Genomic DNA, 25,647 nt, shown 5'->3' on the forward strand with positions numbered 1-25,647 from the left:
TTATTTTTTTATCCACTTATATGAAACAGGAAGGTTAGAGGGCATAAAGTGGAAAGAATGCCCTATTCCCGTTGGAATAAAGCTCTGGTAAGTCTTTTTACTTGAAGAGTAAGGCTTTATTATGCAGAATGCTCTGGGTGTATTTCATAATATTTAATTTTCCCTTGTCAGAGCCACAAAGGGATCCTTCTCAGATCTTCTCTGTGAGAACCTAGGGGAGTTCCTAGAGGTAAACATGCTGATGTGTTGCGGCCCCTCTAAGACTGCTGTCCTGGGAGCTTCACGCTCTCATGTTAGTACACATTCAGCATCCAGCAATGCATCATTACCATTTAAATGTTTCAACTCTTCATGATTCTAGTGACTTCTTCTCCACATGAGCAGATCTCAGTTGTAACTCTCTGGATTTGCTTTCTTTTTAGATTTTGGGGTGGTGATATGCCCTGTAACTCATCCTGATGTGTTCATGAAAACTCTCTGGTATTCTGCAGTGTTGCTGAATTTACCTTTTAGTTCTAATAGCCTCTTTGTAGGTTTCACTTCATTTTCTACATAGACAATTAAGTCATCTGCAAATAAAGTTTTACTTGTCTAGTGTACATGCTTTTTTCTTTTCGTACTGCCTTGGCTAGAATATCCAGTACAATGTTGAATAGAAATAGTGAAGTGGACATCCTTGTCTTGTTCTACATCTTAGGGAGGCTTCAGACTCTCAACAGCTGGTAAGATATTGCTTGTATGTTTTCCATAGATGTCTTCTTTCAGGTTGAAGAAGTTTCCTTTTATTCCTACAGTACTGAGAGTTTCTTTTCAGCGATGTATGTTCTTTTTCGAATTGGTCAGGGTGTATTATACCTTTTTATAGATTTCTGGTCTCAGTTAACAAATGCTTTGTTTTAAGGTATGGACATCTATTTTTATAATTAGATTGGCCAATAATTTGCCTTTCTTGAGCTTTTTAAAAATCAGACTTTGGGATCAAGGTAATGCAAATATTATAATAATCTTTCCAATTCATTTTGTCTCCTTTCGTTACCTAAAAGAATTTGTAATATTGGAGTTTTTGTATTTATCCATGAAGCCATTTGGATCTCAAAAGAGATAGGTTTTTTTTTTTTTTTTACTTATTAAACTGATGAGGGAACAATGAAACATTTCTTCTTATATCATTTAATATATATTTTTTGAGGCATTTGTCCATTTTCTCTAAACTTAAAAAATTTTTGGAATGTTGGTTATAAGATACCATCAACATTTTAATGTCCATAGGATCTGAGTGATTTCTTCTTCTAGTCTGTTGTTATTAGTCTTTACAAAGGATCAAATTTTTTGCTTTGGTGATCCTTCCTATTGTTTATTATTTCAATACATTTTTCTCTTTATTATTTCCTTGCTTTTACTTTTTTTAGATTTATTTTCTCTTTTTCCTCTAACTTCTTCAGATGAATGCTTACTTAACACTTCTCAGGCTTTTTTTTTCTCATATGAACATTTAAGCCACAAGATTTCCTCAAAATACTTCTTTGAATTTATTTTACAATTTTTGTTATGTATTTCTTTCTTTATGTTTTCTAACTCATTACTACTTCTTATTTGGTCCATTGGTTATTTATAAGTATGATCTTAAATATCCAAAAGGACAATGATTTTTCCCTTATCTGTGATTGATTTCTTTCTTAATTACATGTTTTGCAGAATATACTATTAAATTTCAAATTTCAGAAATTTGTTGCCCTCTTATGGTCAATTTTTGGTAATGATCTGTGTATACTTGAAAAATTATAAATTCTGAAATACATGGGTGCAGTATTTTATATTTGTCCCTTAGTTCAGATTTATAATCGTGTTACTCAAATTTATTTTATATTTGTACTGAATTTTGTGTCTCATTTACTGGAATTTCATTGAAAAGGTTATCTAGATTCCTGGCTCCAAAAAATGTCTCATTTTTTGTTCTCTCTTGAACCTACTATAATCTCCCTTTCTCCCCCACCATTGTAACAAAACTTTTTCAAGGTAATACTTTCATGTTGCTCAGTTTAGTAGTCAGTCTTCAATTTTCATTTTACTTGACCTATCACAACATTTGACAGAGTTGGTCAGTTGCATGTTGTCTCTCTACTCCTTTAAACACTCTTCATTTGGCTATTGGGCTATCATGATTGTCTGATTTTCTTTTTATCTCTTTGGTGATCCTATCTCAGTACCTTATCCTACTTCCTCCTCATCTCCATTACTTCCAGATGTTGGAGTATCCCTGAGGTCAGTCCTTAGACCTCTTCTGTTTGGTATTTATACTCATCCTCAGTGATCTCATTCAATCTTATGTATTTCTTCTTGACTCTCAAATGTGCATCTGTAGACTGGACTTCTCTCTTGAACCCCAGACTTAATGTCCAAACACTTCCTTTCCATCTTCACTAGGTTGTCTACTAGACACCTCATTTCTAAACTGAATTTCTGTGCTCCACTGCCCTTCCCTGTCTGACACACACAAATCTGCTCTTTCAGTCTTCCCATTTCAGTAAATGGAAACTTCATTCATAAAATTATTGTCCTGAATCCTTGAAGTGATCCATGATTACTCTTTTCATACACTTATATCCAGTCCAGTTGATTTTATCTTCAAAACATGTCCAGAAGCTGAACATTTCTCACCATCTGTCTTGCAGCCTTGCTGGTTTTGAAGCATATTACAAAGGTTGGACATTATTTTAATACATTGATGATGTATTCCACTCTCTTATGACTTGCATTATTTCTGCTGAGAAGTCAGCTATAATTTATTTTTTATAGATCCATATCTTATAATGCACTCATATTTACCAAAGCCTTCATTTTTACATGTACAGAAGGCAAAGACTTACAAAGAATCTACTCAGGAGCTACATAATCCAACTATATTCAATATAATTAAAAAACTATTGTCTCTGTTCCCTGTTTTGTCAATTGGTAAGAAAATATAAGTGTTGTCCCATATATAAACTCTACGTATTAGAAGAAGCAGATTTTAAAAAGGTCTGTGTGTCTGCATGTGGATCACACATCTCAAGGTCCAAGAAGTTAGAATTTTCCATATAGTTGAATGATAGAACTGTCTGTTAATAAAATATTAGTGGGTTTTTGTGTCCAGTGAGTCCAAGACTGGTTTGGTTTGAGTTCTGGTATTTGAAGCTAAAAAGACTTCAATAATTAAAATCTATTTTAGATGACATAATATTCTATATAAAAATCCCAAAAGAATCAATAAAAAATCTGAAACTGATCAGTTATAACAAGATTGCAGGATATACAATTAATATACAAATCAGTTGTTTGTCTATATACTAGTAATGAATAAGTGGAATTTGAAATTAAAAACAATACCATTTATATAAGCCCCCAAAGAAATGGAATATTTAGGTATAAATCTAGCAAACTGTATAAGATCTAGATGATGAAAGCTACAAAATTCTGGTGAATGAAGTCAATGGAAAACTGAAGAGAGGATTTTCTCAAGATGGCAGCCTAAGTAGGGTGGCAGAAATCTCCTCCCAAAACCATATATATTTTGAAAATACAGCAAATACAACTATTCGTAAAAGAGAGACCAGAACATACAGTACAGGCTACTTCTACATCTGTGAGAACTCAGCATCTCACAAAAAGAGTAAGATACAAAGCCATAACCCGGTGGGACCCGAGCATTCCCCCCACCCCAGCTCACTGGTGGGAGGAGAAGAATCAGAGTGGGGAGGGAGTGGAAGCACAGGACTGCTAAGTAATCAGCCCTAGTAATCTGCACGGGAGCACAGACACACATTGCATGGGGTACTGGATTTTAGAGAAATGGATAAATAAAATCCAAGATGGAGACTGTGAGTGGGTCCCCACAGCCGGCTACCCTGGGACAAAAGAAAGCGGGTGCTTTAAAAGTCTTAAAGGGACAAGGGTTTAACAGGTGGACAAAATCGTCCCACACACTCAGCCCAGCAGGCTGGGAATCTTAAGGATCTTCAGGCACCCTAACACCCTGGGTGGCAACACAGCTCCAAAGCCCCTCATGGTGATAAGCGGCATGCTGTTCATTCCCCTCAGCCAGCACTCTAAGCAAACTGGCTGACCCGCCATTGCTGCAGACCAGCTGGGGAGCAGCACTGCCCACAGCAACCACACAGACTCTTCTAGTGCACAGCTAACCGGGCCAGATACAGAGGCTTCCCCCTGCGCACAGCTGCCCAGCACAGGCAGAGGAAGCTGGCTCAAAGTATGGAAGGAACGAAGGGGCGCCGTTCTTACAGGAAAACACATGCCGCTTACCTGCGACCCCTGGCAGTACCCTAGACTATCCCAGGAGCCGCCCTGCCCGTTATAGGTCAGGGGATTAACCCAGAGACTGCTCCGTGTGTGCAGTTACCTGGCACAGGCAGTGGAGAAGGGCAAGGTCACCAGTAAGCAGGAAAGAAATTTGTTCTCCCAGCTGACACATGCGCCACTTGCCAGCGATCACTTCTATCACCGTGATAAGGCAGAAGAACCTGGTCCAGTCCAAAATCACTCAAACGCCAGAGAAAGGGCCTGGTGAGACAGATATAACCAATCTTCCTGAAAAGGAATTCAAAATAAAAGTCATAACCATGCTGATGGAGCTGCAGAGAAATATGCAAGAGCTAAAGGATGAATTCCGGAGGGAGACACCAGAAAATGAAACAAAAAATGGGAGGATTTAAGAGCAGACAGATGAGGTGCAAGAGATTGTTAATGGAATAGAAATCAGAGAACAGTAATTACAGAGAAGCTGAGGCAGAGAGAGAGAGAAAAGGATCTCTAGGAATGAAAGAATATTACGAGAAATGTGTGACCAATACAAACAGAACAATATTCACATTATAGGAGTACCAGAAGAAGAAGAGAAAAAAAGGGATAGAAAGTGTCTTTCAAGAAATAATTGCTGAAAACTTCCCCAAGCTGGGGAAGGAAATAGTCTCTCAGACCATGGAAGCCCACAGATCTCTCAGCACAAGGGACCCACGGAGGACAACACGAAGACACCTAATAATTAAAATGGCAAAGACCAAGGACAAGGACAGAGTATTAAAGGTAGCCAGAGAGAGAAAAAAGGTCACCTTCAAAGGAAAACCCATCAGGCTATCATCAGACTTCTCAACAGAAACCTTATAGGCCAGAAAAGAATGGCATGATATATTTAATGCAATGAAACAAAAGGGCCTTGAACCAAGAATACTGTATCCAGCAAGATTATCATATAAATTTGAAGTAGGGATTAAACAATTCCCAGACATGCAAAAGTTCAGGGAATTTCACTCCCACAAACCACCTCTACAGTGTATTTGAAAGGAACTGCTCTAGATAGAAATGCTCCTAAGGCTAAACAGATGTCACCAGAGAAAATAAAATCACGCCAAAGAAAGCAGACTGACCAAATACTAACTGAAGGCAAAAAATAAAATCAGCTATCCACAAAAGCAGTCAAGGGAAAAACAAAAGAGTACAGAATAAAACACCTAACATATAAAGAGTGGAGGAGGAAGAAAAAGAATGGAGAGAAACAGAATCATAAGACTGTGTTTATAATAGCGTAATAACTGAGTTAAAAAATAAAATCAGCTATCCACAAAAGCAGTCAAGGGAAAAACAAAAGAGTACAGAATAAAACACCTAACATATAAAGAGTGGAGGAGGAAGAAAAAGAATGGAGAGAAACAGAATCATAAGACTGTGTTTATAATAGCGTAATAACTGAGTTAAAAAATAAAATCAGCTATCCACAAAAGCAGTCAAGGGAAAAACAAAAGAGTACAGAATAAAACACCTAACATATAAAGAGTGGAGGAGGAAGAAAAAGAATGGAGAGAAACAGAATCATAAGACTGTGTTTATAATAGCGTAATAACTGAGTTAAAGTTAGATGGTTACATAGTAAAGAGGGTACCCTTGCACCTTTGGTAACCGCGAATCCAAAGCCTGCAATGGCAATAAGTACGTATCTATCAATAATCACCCTAAATGTAAATGGACTGAATGCACCAGTCAAAACACACAGAGTAATAGAATGGATAAAAAAGCAAGACCCATCTATATGCTGCTTACAAGAGACTCATCTCAAACCCAAAGACAAACACAGATTAAAAGTGAAGGGATGGAAAAAGATATTTCATGCAAACAGTAGGGAGAGAAAAAGCAGGTGTTGTAGTACTTGTATCAGACAAAATAGACTTCAAAACAAAGAAAGTAACAAGAGATAAAGAAGGGCATTACATAATGATAAAGGAGTCAGTCCAACAAGAGTATATAACCATTATAAATATCTATGCATCCAACACAGGGGCACCGACATATGTGAAACAAATACTAAAAGAATTAAAGGAGGAAATGAAATGTAATGCATTCATTTTAGGAGACTTCAACCCACCACTCACTCCAAAGGACAGATCCACCAGACAGAAAATAAGTTAGGACACAGAGGCACTGAACAACACACTAGAACAGATGGACCTAACAGACATCTACAGAACTCTACACCCAAAAGGAGCAGGATACACATTCTTCTCAAGTGCATATGAAACATTTTCCAGAATAGACCACATAGTAGGCCATAAAAAAGAGCCTCAGTAAATTAAAAAAGATTGAAATTGTACCAACCACCTACTCAGATCAGAAAGGTATAAAACTAGAAATAAATTGTACAAAGAAAACAAAAAGGCTCACAAACACATGGAGACTTCACAACATGCTCCTAAATAATCAATGGATCAATGACCAAATTAAAACAAATCAAACAATATATGGAGACATGAAAACAACAGCACAACACCCCAACTTCTGTGGGAAACAGCAAAGGCAGTTCTAAGAGAAAAGTATATAGCAATCCAGGCCTATTTAAAGAAGGAAGACCAATCCCAAATGAATAGTCTAAAGTCACAATTATTGAAATTGGAAAAAGAAGAACAAATGAGGCCCAAAGTCAGCAGAAGGAGGGACATAATAAAGATCAGAGAAGAAATAAATAAAATTGAGAGGAATAAAGCTAGAAAATAATCAGTGAAACCAAGAGCTGGTTCTTTAAGAGAATAAACAAAATAGATAAACCCCTAGCCAGACTTATTAAAAGAAAAAGAGAATCTACACACATAAACAATCAGAAATGAGAAAGGAAAAATCATGACAGACACTACAAAAATGCAAAGAGTTATTAGAGAATACTATGAAAAGTTGCATGCCAACAAGCTGGGTAACTTAGAAGAAATGGACAAGTTTCTAGAAAAATACAGCCGTCCAAGACTGACGAAGGAAGAAAAAGAAAATCTAAACAGACCAATTACCAGCAACAAAATTGAATCTGTAATAAAGAAACTATCCAAGAACAAAACTCTTGGGCCAGATGGATTCACCACTGAATTTTATCAGACATTTAGAGAAGGCATAATACCCATTCTCCTTAAAGTTTTCCAAAAAATAGAAGAGGAGGGAATACCTCCAAACTCATTCTATGAAGACAGCATTGCTCTAATACCAAAACCAGGCAAAGACCCCCCAAAAAAGAAAATTACAGACCAATATCCCTGATGAACATAGATGCAAAAATACTCAACAAAATATTAGCAAACCAAATTAAAAAATACATCAAGAGGATCACATAACATGATCAAGTGGGATTCATCCCAGGGATACAAGGATGGTACAACATTCGAAAATCCATAAACATCATCCACTACATCAACAAAAAGGACAAAAACCACATGATCATCTCCATAGACTCTGAAAAAGCATTTGACAAAATTTAACATCCATTCATGATAAAAACTCTCAACAAAATGGGTACAGAGGGCAAGTACCTCAGCATAATAAAGGCCATTTATGACAAACCCACAGCCAGCATCATACTTAACAGCAAGAAGCTGAAAGCTTTTCCTTTAAGATCTGGAACAAGACAAGGATGCCCACTCTCCCCACTTTTATTCAACATAGTACTGGAGGTCCGAGCCATGGCAATCAGACGAAACAAAAAAATAAAGGCATCCAAATTGTCACTGTTTGCAGATGACATGATATTGTATGTAAAAAAAACCCTAAAGAATCCACTCAAAAACGACTAGAACTAATATCTGAATTCAGCAAAGTTGCAGGATACAAAATTAATACACAGAAATTGGTTACATTTCTATACACTAACGATGAACTAGCAGAAAGAGAAATCAGGAAAACAATTCCATTCAAAATTGCATCAAAAAGAATAAAATACCTAGGAATAAACTTAATCAAGGAAGTAAAAAACTTATACCCTGAAAACTACGAGACACTCTTAAGAGAAATTAAAGAGGACACTAATAAATGAAAATTCATCCCATATGGTCTTGGGTAGGAAGGTTTAATATTGTCAAAATGGCAATCCTGCCTAAAGCAATCTAAAGATTCAATGCAGTCCCTATCAAAATACCAACAGAATTCTTCAATGAACTGGAACAAATAGTTTTAAAATTCTTATGGAACCACAAAAGACCCTGAATAGCCAAAGCAATCCTGAGAAGGAAGAATAAAGCAGGGGGGATCTCACTTCCCAACTTCAAGCTCTACTACAAAGCCACAGTAACCAAGACAATTTGGTACTGGCACAAGAACAGACCAATGGAACAGAATAGAGAGTCCAGATATTAACCCAAGCATGTATGGTCAATTAATATATGATAAAGGAGCCATGGATATACAATGGGGAAATGACAGCCTGTTCAACAGCTGGTGTTGGCAAAACTGGACAGCTACATGTAAGAGAATGAAACTGGATCATTGTCTAATCTGATATACAGAAGTAAATTCAAAATGGATCAAAGACCTGAATGTAAGTCATGAAACCATAAAGCTCTTAGAAAAAAAACATAGGCAAAAATCTCTTGGATTCTTGGACATAAACATGAGCAACTTCTTCATGAATATATCTTCCCGGGCAAAGGAAACTAAAGCAAAAATGAACAAGTGGGACTATATCAAGCTGAAAAGCTTCTGTACAGCAAAGGACAGCATCAATAGAATGAAAAGGCATCCTACAGTATGGGAGAATATATTCATAAAAGACATACCCTATAAAGGGTTGACATTCAAAATATATAAAGAGCTCACACACCTCAAGAAACAAAAAGCAAATAATCCAATAAAAAAATGGGCAGAGGATCTGTACTGACACTTCTCCAAAGAGGAAATTCAGATGGCCAGCAGGCTCATGAAAAGATACTCCACATCCCTAATCATCAGAGAAATGCAAATTAAAACCACAATGAGATATCTCACACCAGTTAGGATGGCCAACATCCAAAAGACAAACAACAAATGTTGGCGAGGATGTGGAGAAAGGGGAACCCTCCTACATTGCTGGTGGAAATGTAAATTAGTTCAACCATTGTGGAAAGCAGTATGGAGGTTCCTCAAACAACTCAAAATAGGAATACTATTTGACCCAGGTATTCTACTCCTAGGAATTTACCCTTATAATGCAGGAGCCCAGTTTGAAAAAGATATATGCACCCCTACGTTTATCGCGGCTCTATTTACAATAGCCAAGAAATGGAACAACCTAAGTGTCCATCGGTAATTGAATGGATAAAGAAGATGTGGTACATATACACAATGGTATATTATTCAGCCATAAGAAGAAAACAAATCCTACCATTTGCAACAACATGGATGGAGCTAGAGAGTATTATGCTCAGTGAAATAAGCCAGGTGGAGAAAGACAAGTATCAGATGATTTCACTCATCTGTGTAGTGTAAGAAGAAAGCAAAAACTGAAGGAACAGAACAGCAGCAGAATCACAGAACCCAAGAATGGACTAACGGTTACCAAAGGGAAAGGGACGGGGGAGGATGGGTGGGAAGGGAAATATAAAGGGGAAAAGGGTCATTACTATTAGCACACAATGTAGCAGGGGCACACAGGGAAGGTACTACAACACAGAGAAGACAAGTAGTGATTCTATAGCATCTTACTATGCTGATGGACATTGACTGTAATGGAGTATGTTGGGGGGGACTTGATAATCGCAGGAGTCTAGTAACCATAATGTTGCTCATGTAATAGTACATTAATGATAGCAAAAGAAAAAGAAAAACTGAAGAGCTCTTCTATATTTATAGATAGGAAATCTCAGTATTGTCAAGATGTCAGTTCTTCCCAACTTGATCTATAAATTCCATGCAATTCTAATTAAAATCAGGTTATTTTATGGGTATAGACAGATAGAGTCTAAAGTTTAAATGGAGAGGTAAAAAGAACACCCAACACTTTGAAAGAGAAGATAGTTGGAGGACTAACAGTCCCTGATTTCAAGTCTTACTATGAAGTTGCGGAAATCAAGACAAGGTGGTATCAGCATAAGAACAGACAAATTGATCAATGATAAAGAACAGAGAGCCCAGAAGTTAGATCCACATGAAGATAGTCAACTGATCTTTGACAAAGGAGCAAAGGAAATACAATAGGACAGAGATAGTCTTTTCAACAAATGGTGCTGGAACATCTGGACAATCATGTGGGAAAAAAAAAATCTAGACAAACCATGCCATTCAAATTAATCCAAAGTGGATCATAGACCTAAATGTAAAATGCAAAACTGTAAGACCTCTATAAGATAACATAGGAGAAATCCTAGATGACTTTGGGTATGGTGGTATCTTTTTAAAAACAAGATAAACCACAGACTGGGAGAAAACATTTGCAAAAGACACATCCCATAAAGACCTGTTACTCAAAATATCATCTCAAAATATGCAAAGAACTCTAAAAACTGAATGGTATAAAAGGTGGGCCAAAGATCTGAACAGATACATCACCAAAGAAAAGATACAGGTGGAAAATAAACATATGAAATGATATGTCACATCTTACATCATCTGGAAAATGCAAATTAAAACAAATACCATTGTGTATCTTATCATAATGGCCAAAATCCAGAACACTGAGAAATGCTGGGAGGATGTGGGTGAAAGGAACTCCTATTTATTGGTGGGCATTCAAAATGGTATAGCCACTTTGTAAGATAAACTGGCTGTTTCTTACAAAACAATTTACCATATGATGTACCAACCATGCTCCTTGGTATTTACACAAAGGAATTAAAACTTAACATCTACACAAAAACCTACACACAATGTTTATAGCAGCTTTAATCATAACTGCCCAAACTTGGGAGCAAACAAAATTCTAGGATTCTGGGCTGGATCAGATGGTAACTGTGTCAGATCTTGTATTAGTGTCAGACTGAGGACCTTCATTGTCTGACTTCTGGCCAGGCAAATTACCTGATAGCATTTTCCAAAATTGCTTTAAAAAATCTATTATTTGGTTCTGATTATGTCATGCTTTGTGAATGAAGCATTCTGTTGTGTGCACTGAAGTTTATGATAGGTACAGATTTCTCATCTTGAATTTAAGTCTTAGAGTGAGAAATTCTGAGTTAACAAAGCATGAACTTCAGTCTCTGCTAATAAACTGTACTTGGTGAAGGGAAACTGTAAAAACCAGTCACTATACATGTCAGCTTGGTTGATCAGTGCTGGTAAATGTAGAATTTTCTATTTCACCAGCTTGAGTTTCTCTAGAGAGTCCACCTCACTGTAACCTATCTGTAAAAGCATCAATCTGAGGGTCTCTGAATGAAGCTCCCTTTAACTCAGCAAAAAAATATGTATCTGAACACTAATGGAAAGAGACTTGAGAACCAAATGGCAGTTTTGTTTGAGAATAAGACCATACAGAGGAATCAGGAGAATCCCATGATGCAAGTGGTTTTAAAGTTTCATGATGTATGAGCTCTATCTGTATGAGGAACAAAGAAACATTCTTTGACTGTTTTCCATAATTCTTGTAAAATATTAGATGGACTTTGTACACATTGTATGCCCACTTGTACACTTGTACTCATTGGATCATTAGGATTTTCAATTTTTGAAAGAGGTTGGCTCTCCTTAAGAGAAAGCCTCTTAAATTAGCCAGCGATCACAGTTGCAACTGACAAAGGAATTAAATGAACAGTACCCATGGCAGAACCCTGGCTTATTTAATACCCCCTACTAAGGCTGCAAAGAGGTTGATTGTAAGCACCCAAAATGGGCATTTGTAAAAAACAGGTAGTTTAACCAAAATCCCTTTGGGCTTTGGTAAAAGCAACTTCTAAATATATCTTGGAAAATTATAAAAGTCTGTTTTTTGACATTGGAATTAACAAGATCTACAAAAGAAACTACCAGCTTTATTTCTAAAGTTACTATTTCTTGAATGTGTGCCTTAGTGTGGGTTTATTGGTCAGTGGTTTAAAGATCTGATTTGTGAACTTGTTACTATGCATGTAGTTTTCATTTTCCTTTTTCTGATTAGATGACACCCCCATGTTGTGAAAGAGTCTTACAGCTGCTTTGGAAAAACTGGCTGCAGTGCAATATAATCACATAAGGAAGGATAGCCGCAATGCACGCTGCAAGGTTTTGCCACAGTCCTGTTTTTTCAGAACTCATTCATCATCATAGAAATTGATAAACTTACTACATTTATGCTTATTTTAGCATAAGTTCTTTTAAAGTCTGTTAAGATTATCCATTCACCCATTGAATTGCGTTGGCATCTTAGTGAAAGATCAGTTGACCATATATGCATATTTCTCATTGCCTCGGTATTTGTTGAAGTTAATTGACTGTATAACTGTAAGCCTTTTGCTGGGCTCTCCCTTCTGCTTTGTTAATATATTTGTTAATCTCTATACTAATGCCATAATGTTTTGGTTACTGTAGTGATTACTATAGTAAGTCTTCAAGTCAGGTTTGGTAAATTCTCTTAATCTTTTTATTTCATGTTTTCTATTTATTAGTCCTTTTCAACATTTTTCTGAGAAATGTCCTCAGTTTAGTCTTTCAGTTTAATGACTTATTCAGCTGTAGTCATTCTATTTGTACCATCTACTTTAAAAAAAAATTTTAATGACTATATTTCTCATACTTGATACATCTGTTTCTTTTCTTGTTTCTTTTCATATTGCTTATATCTTCCCATTTAAAAAATATGTTTATTAGTCTAATTAAAAAATTTTTATTCTAATGTATCTATTACTGATGGATTCTGTAATCAGTATGCTTTGTCTCATTTGAAATGGCTGGGCTTTTCAAATGTCTTGTAAATTTTGGCCTGTGAACACATTTTTTTCATGGAGATATGTCAGAAAATGCTTTTGGAGGAATGTCAGTGTCAGTCTCATTAAGTTCAGAGTATGGAGGAAGGAAGTCCTAAGAGAGAAGCGATACCATAAAATTGCAATTCAACGATTACTCTGTCGGGTTTTAGCCTTTGACCCCCCCTACAGGAAGTAGCATTAGGAGGCAGTCCATTACAGCCTGGGATGCATATTGGAATCAAATGAGGAACATTACAAAATAGTGATTCCTAATTCCTGGTTTAGTTGTGCAGCCTGGATTTAGGAATTTGTTTTACTTCTTAAATTTAAAGTAATTATAGATTTACAGAAAGTTGCAAGAACACACAGAGTCCATGTACCCTTCATTCAGTTTCCTCCAGTATTACATTTTGCTAACTATAGTACAATATAAAAAGCAGGAAATTGACATTAGTACAATGTGTGTAGTTTATGTTATTTAACACATGTAACCACTGCCACATTCAAGATACAGAACTATTCCATCATCTCAAAGATATCTCTAATTACCTCTTTAATGTCACACTTCCCCTTCTTTCCCCCACCACCATCCCTAACTTCTGGTACTTACTAATCTGTTTCTCTAAAATTTTGTCATTTTGAGAATGTAGTATGAATGGAATCACACAGATGTGACTCTTGAGATTGGCATTTCATTTAGAATAATGTTATTGAAATTAATCCAGGTATCCTTGTATCAATAATTTGGTACTTTTTTTTAGTGCTGAGAGTATTCCATGGTATGAATGTACCACAGTTTGTTTAACCTTCAATTCATCTATTGAAGGAAATTTTGTTTCTAGTTGTGGCAATTATGATACAATAAACTATATGCATTTAATGTAATTATTGGTATGTTAGGGCTCAAATATCCTACATTGTATTTTTGTTTTATATTTTTTCCCTTTATCTTGTCTGTTTCCTTTTTCCCCCGCTTTTCTGGGGTTACTTAGACATTTTTTAGAATTCCATTTCAGTTTATGTTTGATACTTTTGAGTATCTCTGTATAGATATTTTTAATGATTGCTGTAGGTAAACGTACGAACATAACTCATCACAGTCTATTGCTGTCACATTTTACCAGTTTAAGTATAGAAATCTTACCTCCCTTTAAGTCCTTTTACCCTCCCTCATTTATAATCATCTTAAAGATAGAGGTTTGTTTTTCATTCTGATCAGGACTTAAATTCCCCTAATGTTGATGTTCATGTTTTTCATTAATGTTTCTTTAGTCTAAGATTTCATATATTAGCATTATTTCTTTCAATGTTTATCCTCTCCTGGAATTTTGATGAGGTAAATATTGGACCTTTTCATTCTGTTCTTTTTTTCTAATTGAAGTATCATTGATATACAATCTTTATTGGTTTCAAATATACAATACTGTGTTCAGTCTATTTTTTATGTCTCTTAACCTCTCATGTATTTTTCTGTCTTTTATTTCTGCTCTATTATAAGTAATTTCCTCTAATCTTTTTTTTTCCAGCTTGCTTACTGTCTCTTCAGCTGTATTAATTTTGTTCTTAAATTGTCAGTTGATATTGTTTCTCTCTTTAAATTATCTCAGTGATTTTAGTTTAATTTCCTGAAGTTCTCCTTGGTTCTTTTTAAAAATCTGCTGGTTGTTTTTCTTATTATCATGTATTCTATTATTTTATGTCTTAGTATTTAAACACACTTAAGTTTCTATTTGATAATTCTATAATCTGAAGTTCTTGTGTTCTAATTTAGTTTGTGTGTCTTCTGACTCCAAGTTTGTGTTGTTTCTTAACGTATTTTTAAAATTTGAATTGTGAGCTCATTTTCAACAGACCTTTATCTCAGGTTTAGTTCAGTGCCTGAGTTGAGGGCATGTCCTTCCAAAAGTTTTATGTTTATTTTTGCCAAGTGTTCTAGATTATATGACCATCCTAAAACCAGACTTATTTTGATATTTTTATCTTGAGATTAAGAATTCCCAAGGAAAACTCTTAATGAATATTACCTTAAGTCTAGCAATGGTTGACAAGCTGATTTTCTATAATCTGACATTTCCACTAAATGATATAGTCTTCAGTGGCTTTCTCTGGGGGATCTTAGTACTAATTCTTGCATTGCAGATATCTCTATAGTCTCATATGTTTCTGAGTTAAGAGACCCTACTACTGAGATAGGAAACCCCAACCATATCTAACAAAATATCAGTTCATAGTCTTATTGCTCTAATTCCAGGGAACTTCCCTTACAAATTTTTATAAGTTTTGCTATACAATTAAGAGTGTATCTCTTACATTTTATGCAGTATGTCTAAGTATTTTATGGTGAGAGAACTTTCAAATTATCTAGTTTCTGTATTGCCAGAAATTATAGTCTGTGTACTTGTTTATTGGCTATGCACTCCATAAGGGCAGGGGAGGGCCAGTGCCCACCTCATTCACCATAGCTTCCTCAACACCTAGTGCCTGGTACATATTAGACATTTAATAAATGTCTGTTGAATGAATGAAATGCTGTTGATTACAGATGTATTTATAATAGTTAAGAACTGAAATGAACCTGTCTAATAATAGAGTAATTAAGTAAATGGTTATATTTACTTGAAAGTAAATGGCTGTTGCTCATACATTTTTTCAGCCAGAAAATGATGATTTGAAGGGCTGTAGTATAAGATTGAAAAATATAAAAAATTCAGTATAGGTGAAAAATCAGGATTCAGTTTTGAAATTGTAGTATGCTAACTTTAAATTATGCATAACAAGAAAGTAATAGTGAACATCAAAATGCTAATAGTTGTTTATGTTGGAGTGATAGATGAAGGATCCCTTTTTAACCTTTATTCTCCCAACTTCCTATACTGTGGTTTTGTAAAGAAAATACTAAAAAGAAAAAATGTTTATCAGTGTCCTTAAAAGTTTTTAGATTTAGATATACTAAGAAGTTGATGAAACATAAAAATTTCAGAATTAGTTTTATTATTAAAATGTTTACAGACTTTTATATGAAAACACAGAAAAAGATCTTTCTGATACTCAGCGACACCTTGCTAAGAAAAAATATGAACTACAGCTTACTCAGGAGAAAATTATGTGCTTGGATGAAAAAATTGGTGAGTTTTTTTTCCTGATATTACCCTTTTTTCAAAAAACTGGTAGAAAAATACATTTTCTTTTCAGTAATAACATAAGTAAACTTGGAAGTAGTTCAAATTAAATTAAAAGTTTAGTAATCAGAAATCATGGGAAGATTTGTTTTTCCTTGATAGTAAAAGTTTTTACTTAGATTTAGGAACATAAATACTTAGACATGGCTTCATATTTTTCAATAGCTAAACAAAGCAGCAACACTTTGTAAATTTATGATGATGGCTTTTAAATTTACAAGTTTTTGTATTGTATTCTGGCTTGTCCATATACTATAATGAAACATAGTCCATATGTGTTACTTCTAGTGGAAATTGTAGATATATTTGTCTATGTCTATGATATTGGGTTTATAGAGAAAATTATTTTTATAAGTCTCCTATTTATTTTTCTTATCAGTGGTCTCTATAAAAATACAGTCATAACTAATCTTACAACTGTAAAGTAAAATTTTGGGCAGGACCATAAAAGAGCCCATTTTAAAACTGAGAGAATAGTTTTAACATTTGCTATTATTATGTAGTTTAAAAATGTCTAGCATAAACAATTAGATGCATAGAGGTGTTTTCTATTGAGGTAGGGAAATATTAAATGAGAAATACAAAAGGGGAATATTGAAGAACTCATTTTTAGGTATATTTTCAGTCCAAGTAGAAGTGTAAGGTAAGCGATTAAACAGAAAAGTTTGTATCTCAGGAGAGAAATCTAAGCTAAAGATATATCGGGACACATCAGCATATAAATGATATTTTAAAACCATGAAATCACCTAGGAAAATATAAAAATGAGAAGAGGAGGATCCAGAACTGAGTGAAAAGAAACCAAAGAAGTAGGAAGAAAACCCAGAAGGGAGTGTTATTTTGGGAGGCAAGACAGCAAAATGTTTTAAAAAGGAGGGTATGATCAATTGTCAGATACTTTTGAGAAACAAAAATAAGAAGAGGATGAAAAAATATTGATTAGATTTGGCACATTGGAGGTTTTAGCAACGCAAAAAAAGTTTGAATGGACTGTTAGGTAAGAAGATGGAGCAGGTTGAGGAATGAGGGAAGTGAGGAAGTAGAGACGTGAGGGAATAGGGCTCTAAAAAAGTTTGCCTGTTAAGAGTAGCAGAAAAATGGGTGGTAGCTGAGGTGGGTTGGGAGGTTGAGGATGTTTTTTTTAAGCTAGGAGATACTAGAACTGTTTTAGAGATTATTTTCTTATTCATTTTATGCTAATTAATGAACTCAGTATCAGGACATCCAAAACATGTGGAGTGCCTTAAAGACAGTACTGCCTGGAAAAGGGACTTGTTGTATTCTCAAGTACTATGTAGATCATCCCTTGGTAAATGTGTTACTTCTCTTATTGCTGCATTGGATGGCCATTGGCGGGGATTTCCTGGAGTTGTAGTCTAACAGAGCTTCCCTGGTCTAGTTTTAGACCAGTCAGTGGTTCTCAGACTTTGGTTCATGTCAGAATCCCCTGGAGAGCTAATAAAGATCATTGGAGCCAGGCTCCTTGAAGTAGGATATGGCCCGGGCTTTTGTTTCTTTACCAGTTTCCTCAAGTGGGTCTCAAGCTTTAATTCTGCATTAGGATCACTTAGGAGGATGTTTGTTGAAACATAAGTTGCTCTGCCCACTCAGAATTTCTTAGTCAGTCAGTCTGGGGTGAGACCCAGAAATTTGTATTTCTACCAAGTTCCCAGTTGATGCTGATGATGTTGGATGAGAAATCACAATTTGAAAACCCCTATTCTATACTAACCATTCAGGCCTTCAACAATGACTTTGGCTTTCCAGTGTTCTCACAGATTGAGTCAGACTTCCTGGAGTGATTTTTTTTTCTAGGAATTTCTATAACACTACTTTAGAAAAATCAGAACATTAGAAGATGTTTGACTCTGAAGATGACTTAATTGAATATTTTATTAAGATGTATTAGTTACCAGGTTATATTCAATAGTAATTCTGGTGTAGAGGGAGGGAAAATTAGAGGGGAAAAAGCTCACAGTTTGTTTTAATATTCCATCCACTTCGTCCACCCACTCTCTCTTCCCCTACTACACCTATAAATATACTTTGAGAACTTGTGATACAGAGTTTTCCTTTTCTGCTTTAATTCAAATGTGTTAATTGTGCTTTTACATTTATGAGTCCTTTAGAATTTCATGATTCATCCTAGTTTTTAATCCCTACAACAAAAGTCATTTTTTATTTGGGATACAGTACTTATTTTTAGTCATCAACATAATATAGATGAACTTAACTTTGAAAAGTGTTTTTCAATCTGCTTGAAATGAAAAAAAATTATCTTGATTAAACAATGAATTTATGATTACATTTTTAGATAATTTTACAAGGCAGAGTATTGCCCAACGAGAAGAAATCAGTATTCTGGGTGCAACCCTCAATGATCTGGCTAAAGAAAAGGAATGCCTGCAAGCATGTTTGGATAAAAAATCTGAGAATATTGCATCTCTTGGAGAGAGTTTGTCAATGAAAGTATGTTCTGAGAATTGTAGCTTAAAAGAAATATTTGAACATGGATCTGAATAAAATGATAGGATTTTCTTAGCTATTTTCCTAGAGAGCTGATACTTTAAAATCTGATTTTGAAATATTTCAAGATAGTCTTAGGAAATAATGTGTTCAAATCCACTAGCTAATATTTTTTAATTGATTTTTCTGTCATCAATTTGTGATTAGCATTCACTAACAATAACTGATTCAAATGTCAAGATCTGAAGCATGATAGTAGCAGTGAGACTGATTTCCCCTTAAAAGCACACCAGAACTTATATTTTTAGGTGGCCACCTTGGGAGGCATATGTTTACTCCATTAAAACTGCTTTTGTAATTCTGTGCAGAACTAGGAGCACATTTACATCATCCTCAGCTTTGAGAGTAGATCATATGGAGCTGGTGAATAGAGCTGGATGATAATCTCAACCCCACATTTTTTGTTGTTCAAACAACAAAAAAGGTTGCCAAAAAGGCAGGGAATTGTTGATGCCTTTTTCTAGCTCATCAGCTGATTCTGAAGGCAATTCCTAAACTGTTTTCCAAAAATGCCGGAAGCAAAGGCAGCATCACAGAAGAGGGTCTTTCCCGTCTCTTAGGGAACTAGTCCGTCCATCCAGCCACCCAACAGACATTATTGATGTGTGCCAGCTGTTTTGTTAGAGGCTTAGAATGAGTGGGCATGCTGTCTAAAAGCCTTTAGTATAATTGGGAGAAAGGTAAATAAAGATGCTATTATGATAGAATGTGCTAAGTACTGTAATGATGTATTCACAATGTGCAACTAGAGTTTGGCAGAAACACACCTGATCAGGGTGGGGGTTGGAATAACGAGGGAGGAAAATCTAGAAAGCCTTCCAGGAAGTGATGGTACGTGGACCGCCCCAAAAGATGGCTAGAAATAACCAGGAAAAGATTTAGAGAAAGGGTGATTCAGACAGGTAGAACACCTTATATGAAAGCCCAGTGGCTTTCATAAGAGAATTTAATGAGATTTCCTGATGGTTTAGTATGTGCGGACAATAGATTGCAAAGAGGTGAGTATGGAGATGGGGTTGGGGGTCAAAGATGAGTAAGCAACCAATCATAAAAATATATGTGATACTGAGTTTAGACTCTTACCATGGATATAAGATATCTTTGAAGTAACATAAATGAAATATTACAATTAGATCTTTACTTTAAAACAAATATTCTGGAACTGTTAATCCATGTAAATGATACATTATAGGGAAATGAGAATAGTGACAAGAACACTAGTTAGGAATGCAATGATAACTGTGTTAGGGTAGTGGCAGGATTTCTTGAGAGAAACAGACAGTTCTATTAAGGAAGTAAGAGTAGCAAGATGTGCTTTCTGATTTAGGAAACACATGAAGATTCCTAAACATTAAGTAGGATACACAGGAAATAGAACAGGCTTAGAGAGGAATATTATTGACATGTCTTTCAGACATGTAGTTAAAATATTCACAGTTCTTAGATTTTTAGGTATAGAGAGAAAATTGAATCAAAGTTAATAATTTGGGAATGGTGAGCGTAACTGACGTCATCAAAATGCATGAAATAGCATCAGGTGAGAAATTGGGGATCAACAGTGGTGAGGCTTAGAACCTCACCCCCCCTGTTTTGAGAGAAATCTTCTGCATCCGTGGATGTTTTAATGCCCTTGTCTAGCTTGGATTAACACATAGTCTACAGGCACACACCTGATCATCTACATTTGCTCTCTTACAACACTAAACTATGTTTTCTACCTTTATCTTGAATCTACCTACCACTTCAGCATTTTATTAAAAATAAAAATAATAATAATAATAAAGGGAGAAATGTGGGATCCACATATAAATCAAGTATAAAAATCAAACAAATATTCATATTTGACCTGATTGTTTATAGTTCATAATGCGTGATCAAAACCGAAAGTTTCTGTGATGACTGCCCTTGTACTGTTCACCATGTGAGAACTTATTCACTATGTAAGAATTTGTTCACCATCTAAGAACTTGTTCATTATGCTTCAGAAGATTGGAGACTGACGAGAATTAGGCTTGGGGTGGATTAATGATTGTGCATTGAGCATTGACTCCCCTATACAGAATTTTATTGTTGTTAACAACCATTTGATCAATAAATATGAGAGATGCCCTCTCAAAAAAAAATGCATGAAATAGTAAATTTTGGTTTACTTGCTGAAAAGACTGACTCATGACTTTATAACTCAATAATTTTGAAATTTCATGGGACTTTTTGGGGTTGAATTTTGCTTCTCATATTCAGACCACTTTTTAAATACTGAAGTGTGATTTTCTTTAGAAACAAATTATTCAGATTTTTAAAATCTCATTTTCCTCTACTATATCTAATATTTCACATTTCTTCGGTTCTGTTAACTGAACCAACATTATCTTTTCCTGCACAAGGAATATTGACTTGCAAGGCCATTTCAAAATCAGGAACTTCTTATAAGATTATGAATATATATACATCCATTTTCTGAGGGGAAGTAGCTTCTTAAAACAGTGTTAGACATTCTAAAGAGGAAGTATTCTCTATGATATTTCAGAGCTGAATTTACAAATACCCTTCAGTGAAAAGCAGTTTTGTAGTCTAATCTGGAGATTAGAGAAATAAATTACTATGGAAAAATCTACATTATAGCCAGTGCAGTGGAACTTTTTCTGGTAATCATGATTTAAAAAGATGTTCTTCTACTACTTGCTACCAATTGAAGTTAGAAAACTAAACAGCAAGTTCAGAGATTTTTGAGTAATAAAAGATAGCATTATTTGTGCAATGTTTTAGTCTCTTTCTAAGTAGATTTATGACCATCTTGTCCAGATTGAACTTTTATCAGTTAACTTGAATTTGTCTCTGGTTGGCCAAACATACGGAGGTTGTACAAGGAATATTAAGCTGGAAATGATGGCATAGAGTTCAACAATTTGAGAAATGGTGGTCTTAGTGTCAAATTAAGAAAAATATAGTCTAATAGGATATATTTTTGGATTCTATCCAGTAATTTTCTTGTCCTGGACACTTTACAATGTTCTTTGAGAATCTTACTTTGCAAGGATTTCCATAGATAAAGGAAAGTCCTTTCTAGGCTTATAAGCCATATTTAAAGCTTAACCAAGTACTGGCTTTCAGAAACACTAGAAGTTCAATTAATTTTTCAGAATTTACTTAGAAGTATATTATATTTCAAAAGCATGTGTAAATATCTCAAATTAGGTAGTATTTTCTCTTTGAGTTTTTTCTTCCATTGGCTTGTGCAGCTTAAAGAGGTTTAATTGTTTTGCTAATGGGTATTTTAACCATACTGCAATGTACATATGTGGAATCCACACCATTCTGCCAGAAAGCAGAATGGGAAATGAGGCAGAAATACCCTGGAGAGGAGCACATGAGTAAAGGAAGGTGTCTAACATACACACATCCAACTACCCTTTAAAGAACAAGAACAAGACTAGTTGGGAAATGAAAGTTTAGTTTTTCATCTTGTAACTTGGTTACTAAGGATTTGAAGTGTCAATGGGCAAAGTGAAATCTAGGTATTTATTGAAAGAATAATTTTCCTACTGTTTTAGGGCTAATGTCAGCTCTAAGTGTCTGTGTAATATCTAACTTCTTCAGGATCAATGGGAGTTTTAAACAGAGGAGGTGTAGGAATGGTATAGATGGCATTAAGATGTTCGCATGCATTTCAGCTTTAACTGACTCCATTAATTCTACTCCCTGATCACACCCTTGGAAATGGAGAATATCAAGAGTTTTTTTGTTTATACCTTTGTTCTAGGCCAAATGCCTACATGCTTATTATCCCAGACCTAAAATTAATAGTGTACTTTCATAAATAATTCCATTGGAGCAGCTTTTTGGAGATGCTGTTGATGACTAACATAAAAAACTCGATCAAAAGTGTTATTATTAGGAATTAAATTTAGTTTTACGTGATTCACTTCTTTGAGTTTTAAACATGAATGAAGTCAGTTAGTACTCAGTATAGAACACCACCAAAACCATTGCTTTGCCTCCAAAAATAGGATGCTTATGGGGTTCTTTGTGTTGCTGGGTGATTGCAGAGCACACCTTTTAACAAAGTAGTTGATATGTTGATCTCATGTCAACACACCGAAGTGTATTGTTGACTTTCATGAGCATAAAGCTTTGTTTTTATCCAGTACAGATATTCACATTGATATATTATGCTTTAGTTTTAAAGTATAATGAAGAATAGAACATAAATATTTAAAACCAAATGGAAATCAAAAAGGGAGGAGAAGTTTTAACAGAAATAATAGTTCAAGATAATTTATTAATTTAATACTTATATTACTTTTCAAGGAAAAGACCATTTCAGGCATGAAGAATATCATTGCTGAGATGGAACAGGCATCAAGGTAAATTGTTCATTCAATAAGAAAAGAACTTGAGCACTTTCTGCGAGCAAAGTACTATGTTAGGTCAAAGATAGTGAGAAAGAAGGGGCTTAACGTTACGTATCCAGTGATAACTCTCCAATGTTGAAAGAAGGCCTAAGTCTCTCTGAGGAAATAAGAGAGGATATGGTGTTTGCCAGGTGAAGGAAAAGGAAGGGCATTCATGGTAGAAGGAATAGCAAAGAACCACAGAGAACCACAGATTCTGTTCACGAGCCTCTTGAATGACACATAGTGCATTGGAACCCAAAGTGTAAGAGGGGAAGTGAAGGGAGGGGAGGCTCAAGAGGCAGGCCCAGACTGGTTATAGACAAATGAGTCTTGGTTTTATCCTTTGGGCAATAAAATCACTGAAGAATTTTGAGGAGATTTTTGTGTTAGATCACCCAAGGCAAAGAGGTGGTGATTGATTGTGGTTAGCAGTTTGGGCACAGAGGTGCTTGTGAGGGAGAGACTCTAGGAAAATGCCAGGTGCTGGCTGGGGATGAATACTGGACATGATGAAAGTATGTGGAAAAAGATGACTTTTCTCTGAATTTGAAGAGTCTTTGAGACCTTTTTGTACATATGTCTAGCAAATGTTAGTATAAGAATCTGGAATGTAAGGAAACGCCTGAGGCTGGAGATAATGATTTCAGAGTTATCTGGGTATGGATGTCATATAAATGGGATTTGTCTGAAAGAAAGGGTAAAGAGAAGAATCAGAAGGCTAAGGGTTAATCCCTGAAAAACATCAATTTTTAAAAGGGCAGAAGAAGAGGAACCTGCAGAGGACACTAAGCCATAGCAGCTAGAGGTAGGGTGAAGGCTTTCTTATACCCAAGTGTCAGAAGTTTTGAAACACTTAACAAATCCGTGCCTGTTATGTATATCTAGCATCCTTTTTTGTAATGAAATGTTGGCAACATAGAGAAACTCCAATGCACTGTCACTGGAGTATTTATTCCTACAGATTTAAATGTGTTTAAAACTTCTTCAAATGTTTTCATGCTGTCTATATTCTGTCTTATGTGCATTTGTTATTCTGTTTTGAGTCTCTTTTTATGTACTATTTCATTTGTGGAATAGACAGTCTACTGAAGCCCTAATTATGTGTGAACAAGACGTTTCCAGAATGCGTCGGCAATTGGATGAAACAAATGACGAGCTGGCTCAAATTGCCAGGGACAGAGATATCTTGGCTCATGAGAATGACAATCTCCAAGAACAGTTTTCTAAAGCTAAACAGGAAAACCAGGTATACTTGTTCCTACAATTTTTTCTCCAAGAAAGTGATATATAAGTATTTCTTCTGAGGCATGACCCTCGTTTCATTTTGTAGAAAACTTAGGCTTTGTAATGAGCCATTTTTTACCTTTATTACCCAGAATATGCCACATGATTTCTAAATGAAATTCTCAGAAAATGTTAAATATTAAAAGAAAAGAAGGAATAGGAGGTATAATAGATTTGTATTGAACTTTAAGAAGTACTTCCTTACTGAAGGATAAATTTGAATAATCAACAAATGAAGATTAAAAACCTTCAGAAACTAATAGGAAAAGTATAGAGTTATTTGATGGACCACTGTTCTGTTTAAGTGTGAGTGTATGAACAATGCCACATTTTTTGGCCCTCTTTAGCCCTGTGATTCTTTTTAGGAAAATTGCTTTTGTAATTGCCGCTTCTCTAAGCCATCTATTTCAACTGTATCCACAGTTCTCACTTCTAGTATCATTATTTTAATTTGAACATTAAACAATTCTATTTGGATGCTTTCTTCCCTTAAAATTCTTCAGTCCAAATGATTTTCCCCACTTGTCTATCACTCTCAATGTGTTTAGTTTGCACCGTAAAATTCTGTGTTTTCTGTTAAATATTTTTAATTTGTATGAACAGATAACAAAGATGCAACGCTTTGTTAATCATAAAAAATTGCCTGAGATAGTGAAGTACTTTGTTGAAAAGTCAGCAATACTGAGATGCTGAAACACAAAAGGAACATTACATAAAAATGAAAGAAATCTGAATAAAATGTGACTTTAATAATATACCAATATTGGGTCATGGTGACAAATGTACCATACAATGTAAGATGTTAGTAATAGAGGAAACTGAGTATGGGTATATGGGGATTCTCTGTACTCTTCACAATTTTTATTAAATTTAAAACTATTCTAAAATAGTTTATTTTTAAAGAGTTAATGATGGCAATAAAATAAAAGATGAATTTATATATTTTGTGTGCTCTACTTTTAGCTAGAGCAAATAGACTAAAGATGAGTATAACTTATATTTATGAAGAACTAGATTAAAAGCTCTCATTTTTACCACCCAGTTAGTCACTGTTAACATATCTGTTATGTTAACAAATCTGATTTTCAATGTACTTTAAAAAATTTTTATACT

General features: G+C 35.0%; 1 protein-coding gene across 7 annotated transcripts in view; it reads left to right on the forward strand.

Annotated features, from left to right (window-relative positions):
- Window positions 1-25,647, forward strand: part of TSGA10 (testis specific 10) — a 135,043-nt gene that overhangs the window by 48,704 nt on the left and 60,692 nt on the right. For all 7 annotated transcript variants that reach the window (XM_073239891.1, XM_073239896.1, XM_073239889.1 and 4 more), the window contains 4 exons: window positions 16,161-16,276; window positions 18,645-18,799; window positions 23,165-23,220; window positions 24,328-24,496. In XM_073239891.1, coding sequence (XP_073095992.1) covers window positions 16,161-16,276; window positions 18,645-18,799; window positions 23,165-23,220; window positions 24,328-24,496 — 496 coding nt within the window. The remainder of the gene's footprint in view (window positions 1-16,160; window positions 16,277-18,644; window positions 18,800-23,164; window positions 23,221-24,327; window positions 24,497-25,647) is intronic.

Source organism: Manis javanica, chromosome 1 (genome assembly GCF_040802235.1).
Source record: "Manis javanica isolate MJ-LG chromosome 1, MJ_LKY, whole genome shotgun sequence".
Classification (NCBI taxonomy): Eukaryota; Metazoa; Chordata; class Mammalia; order Pholidota; family Manidae; genus Manis; species Manis javanica.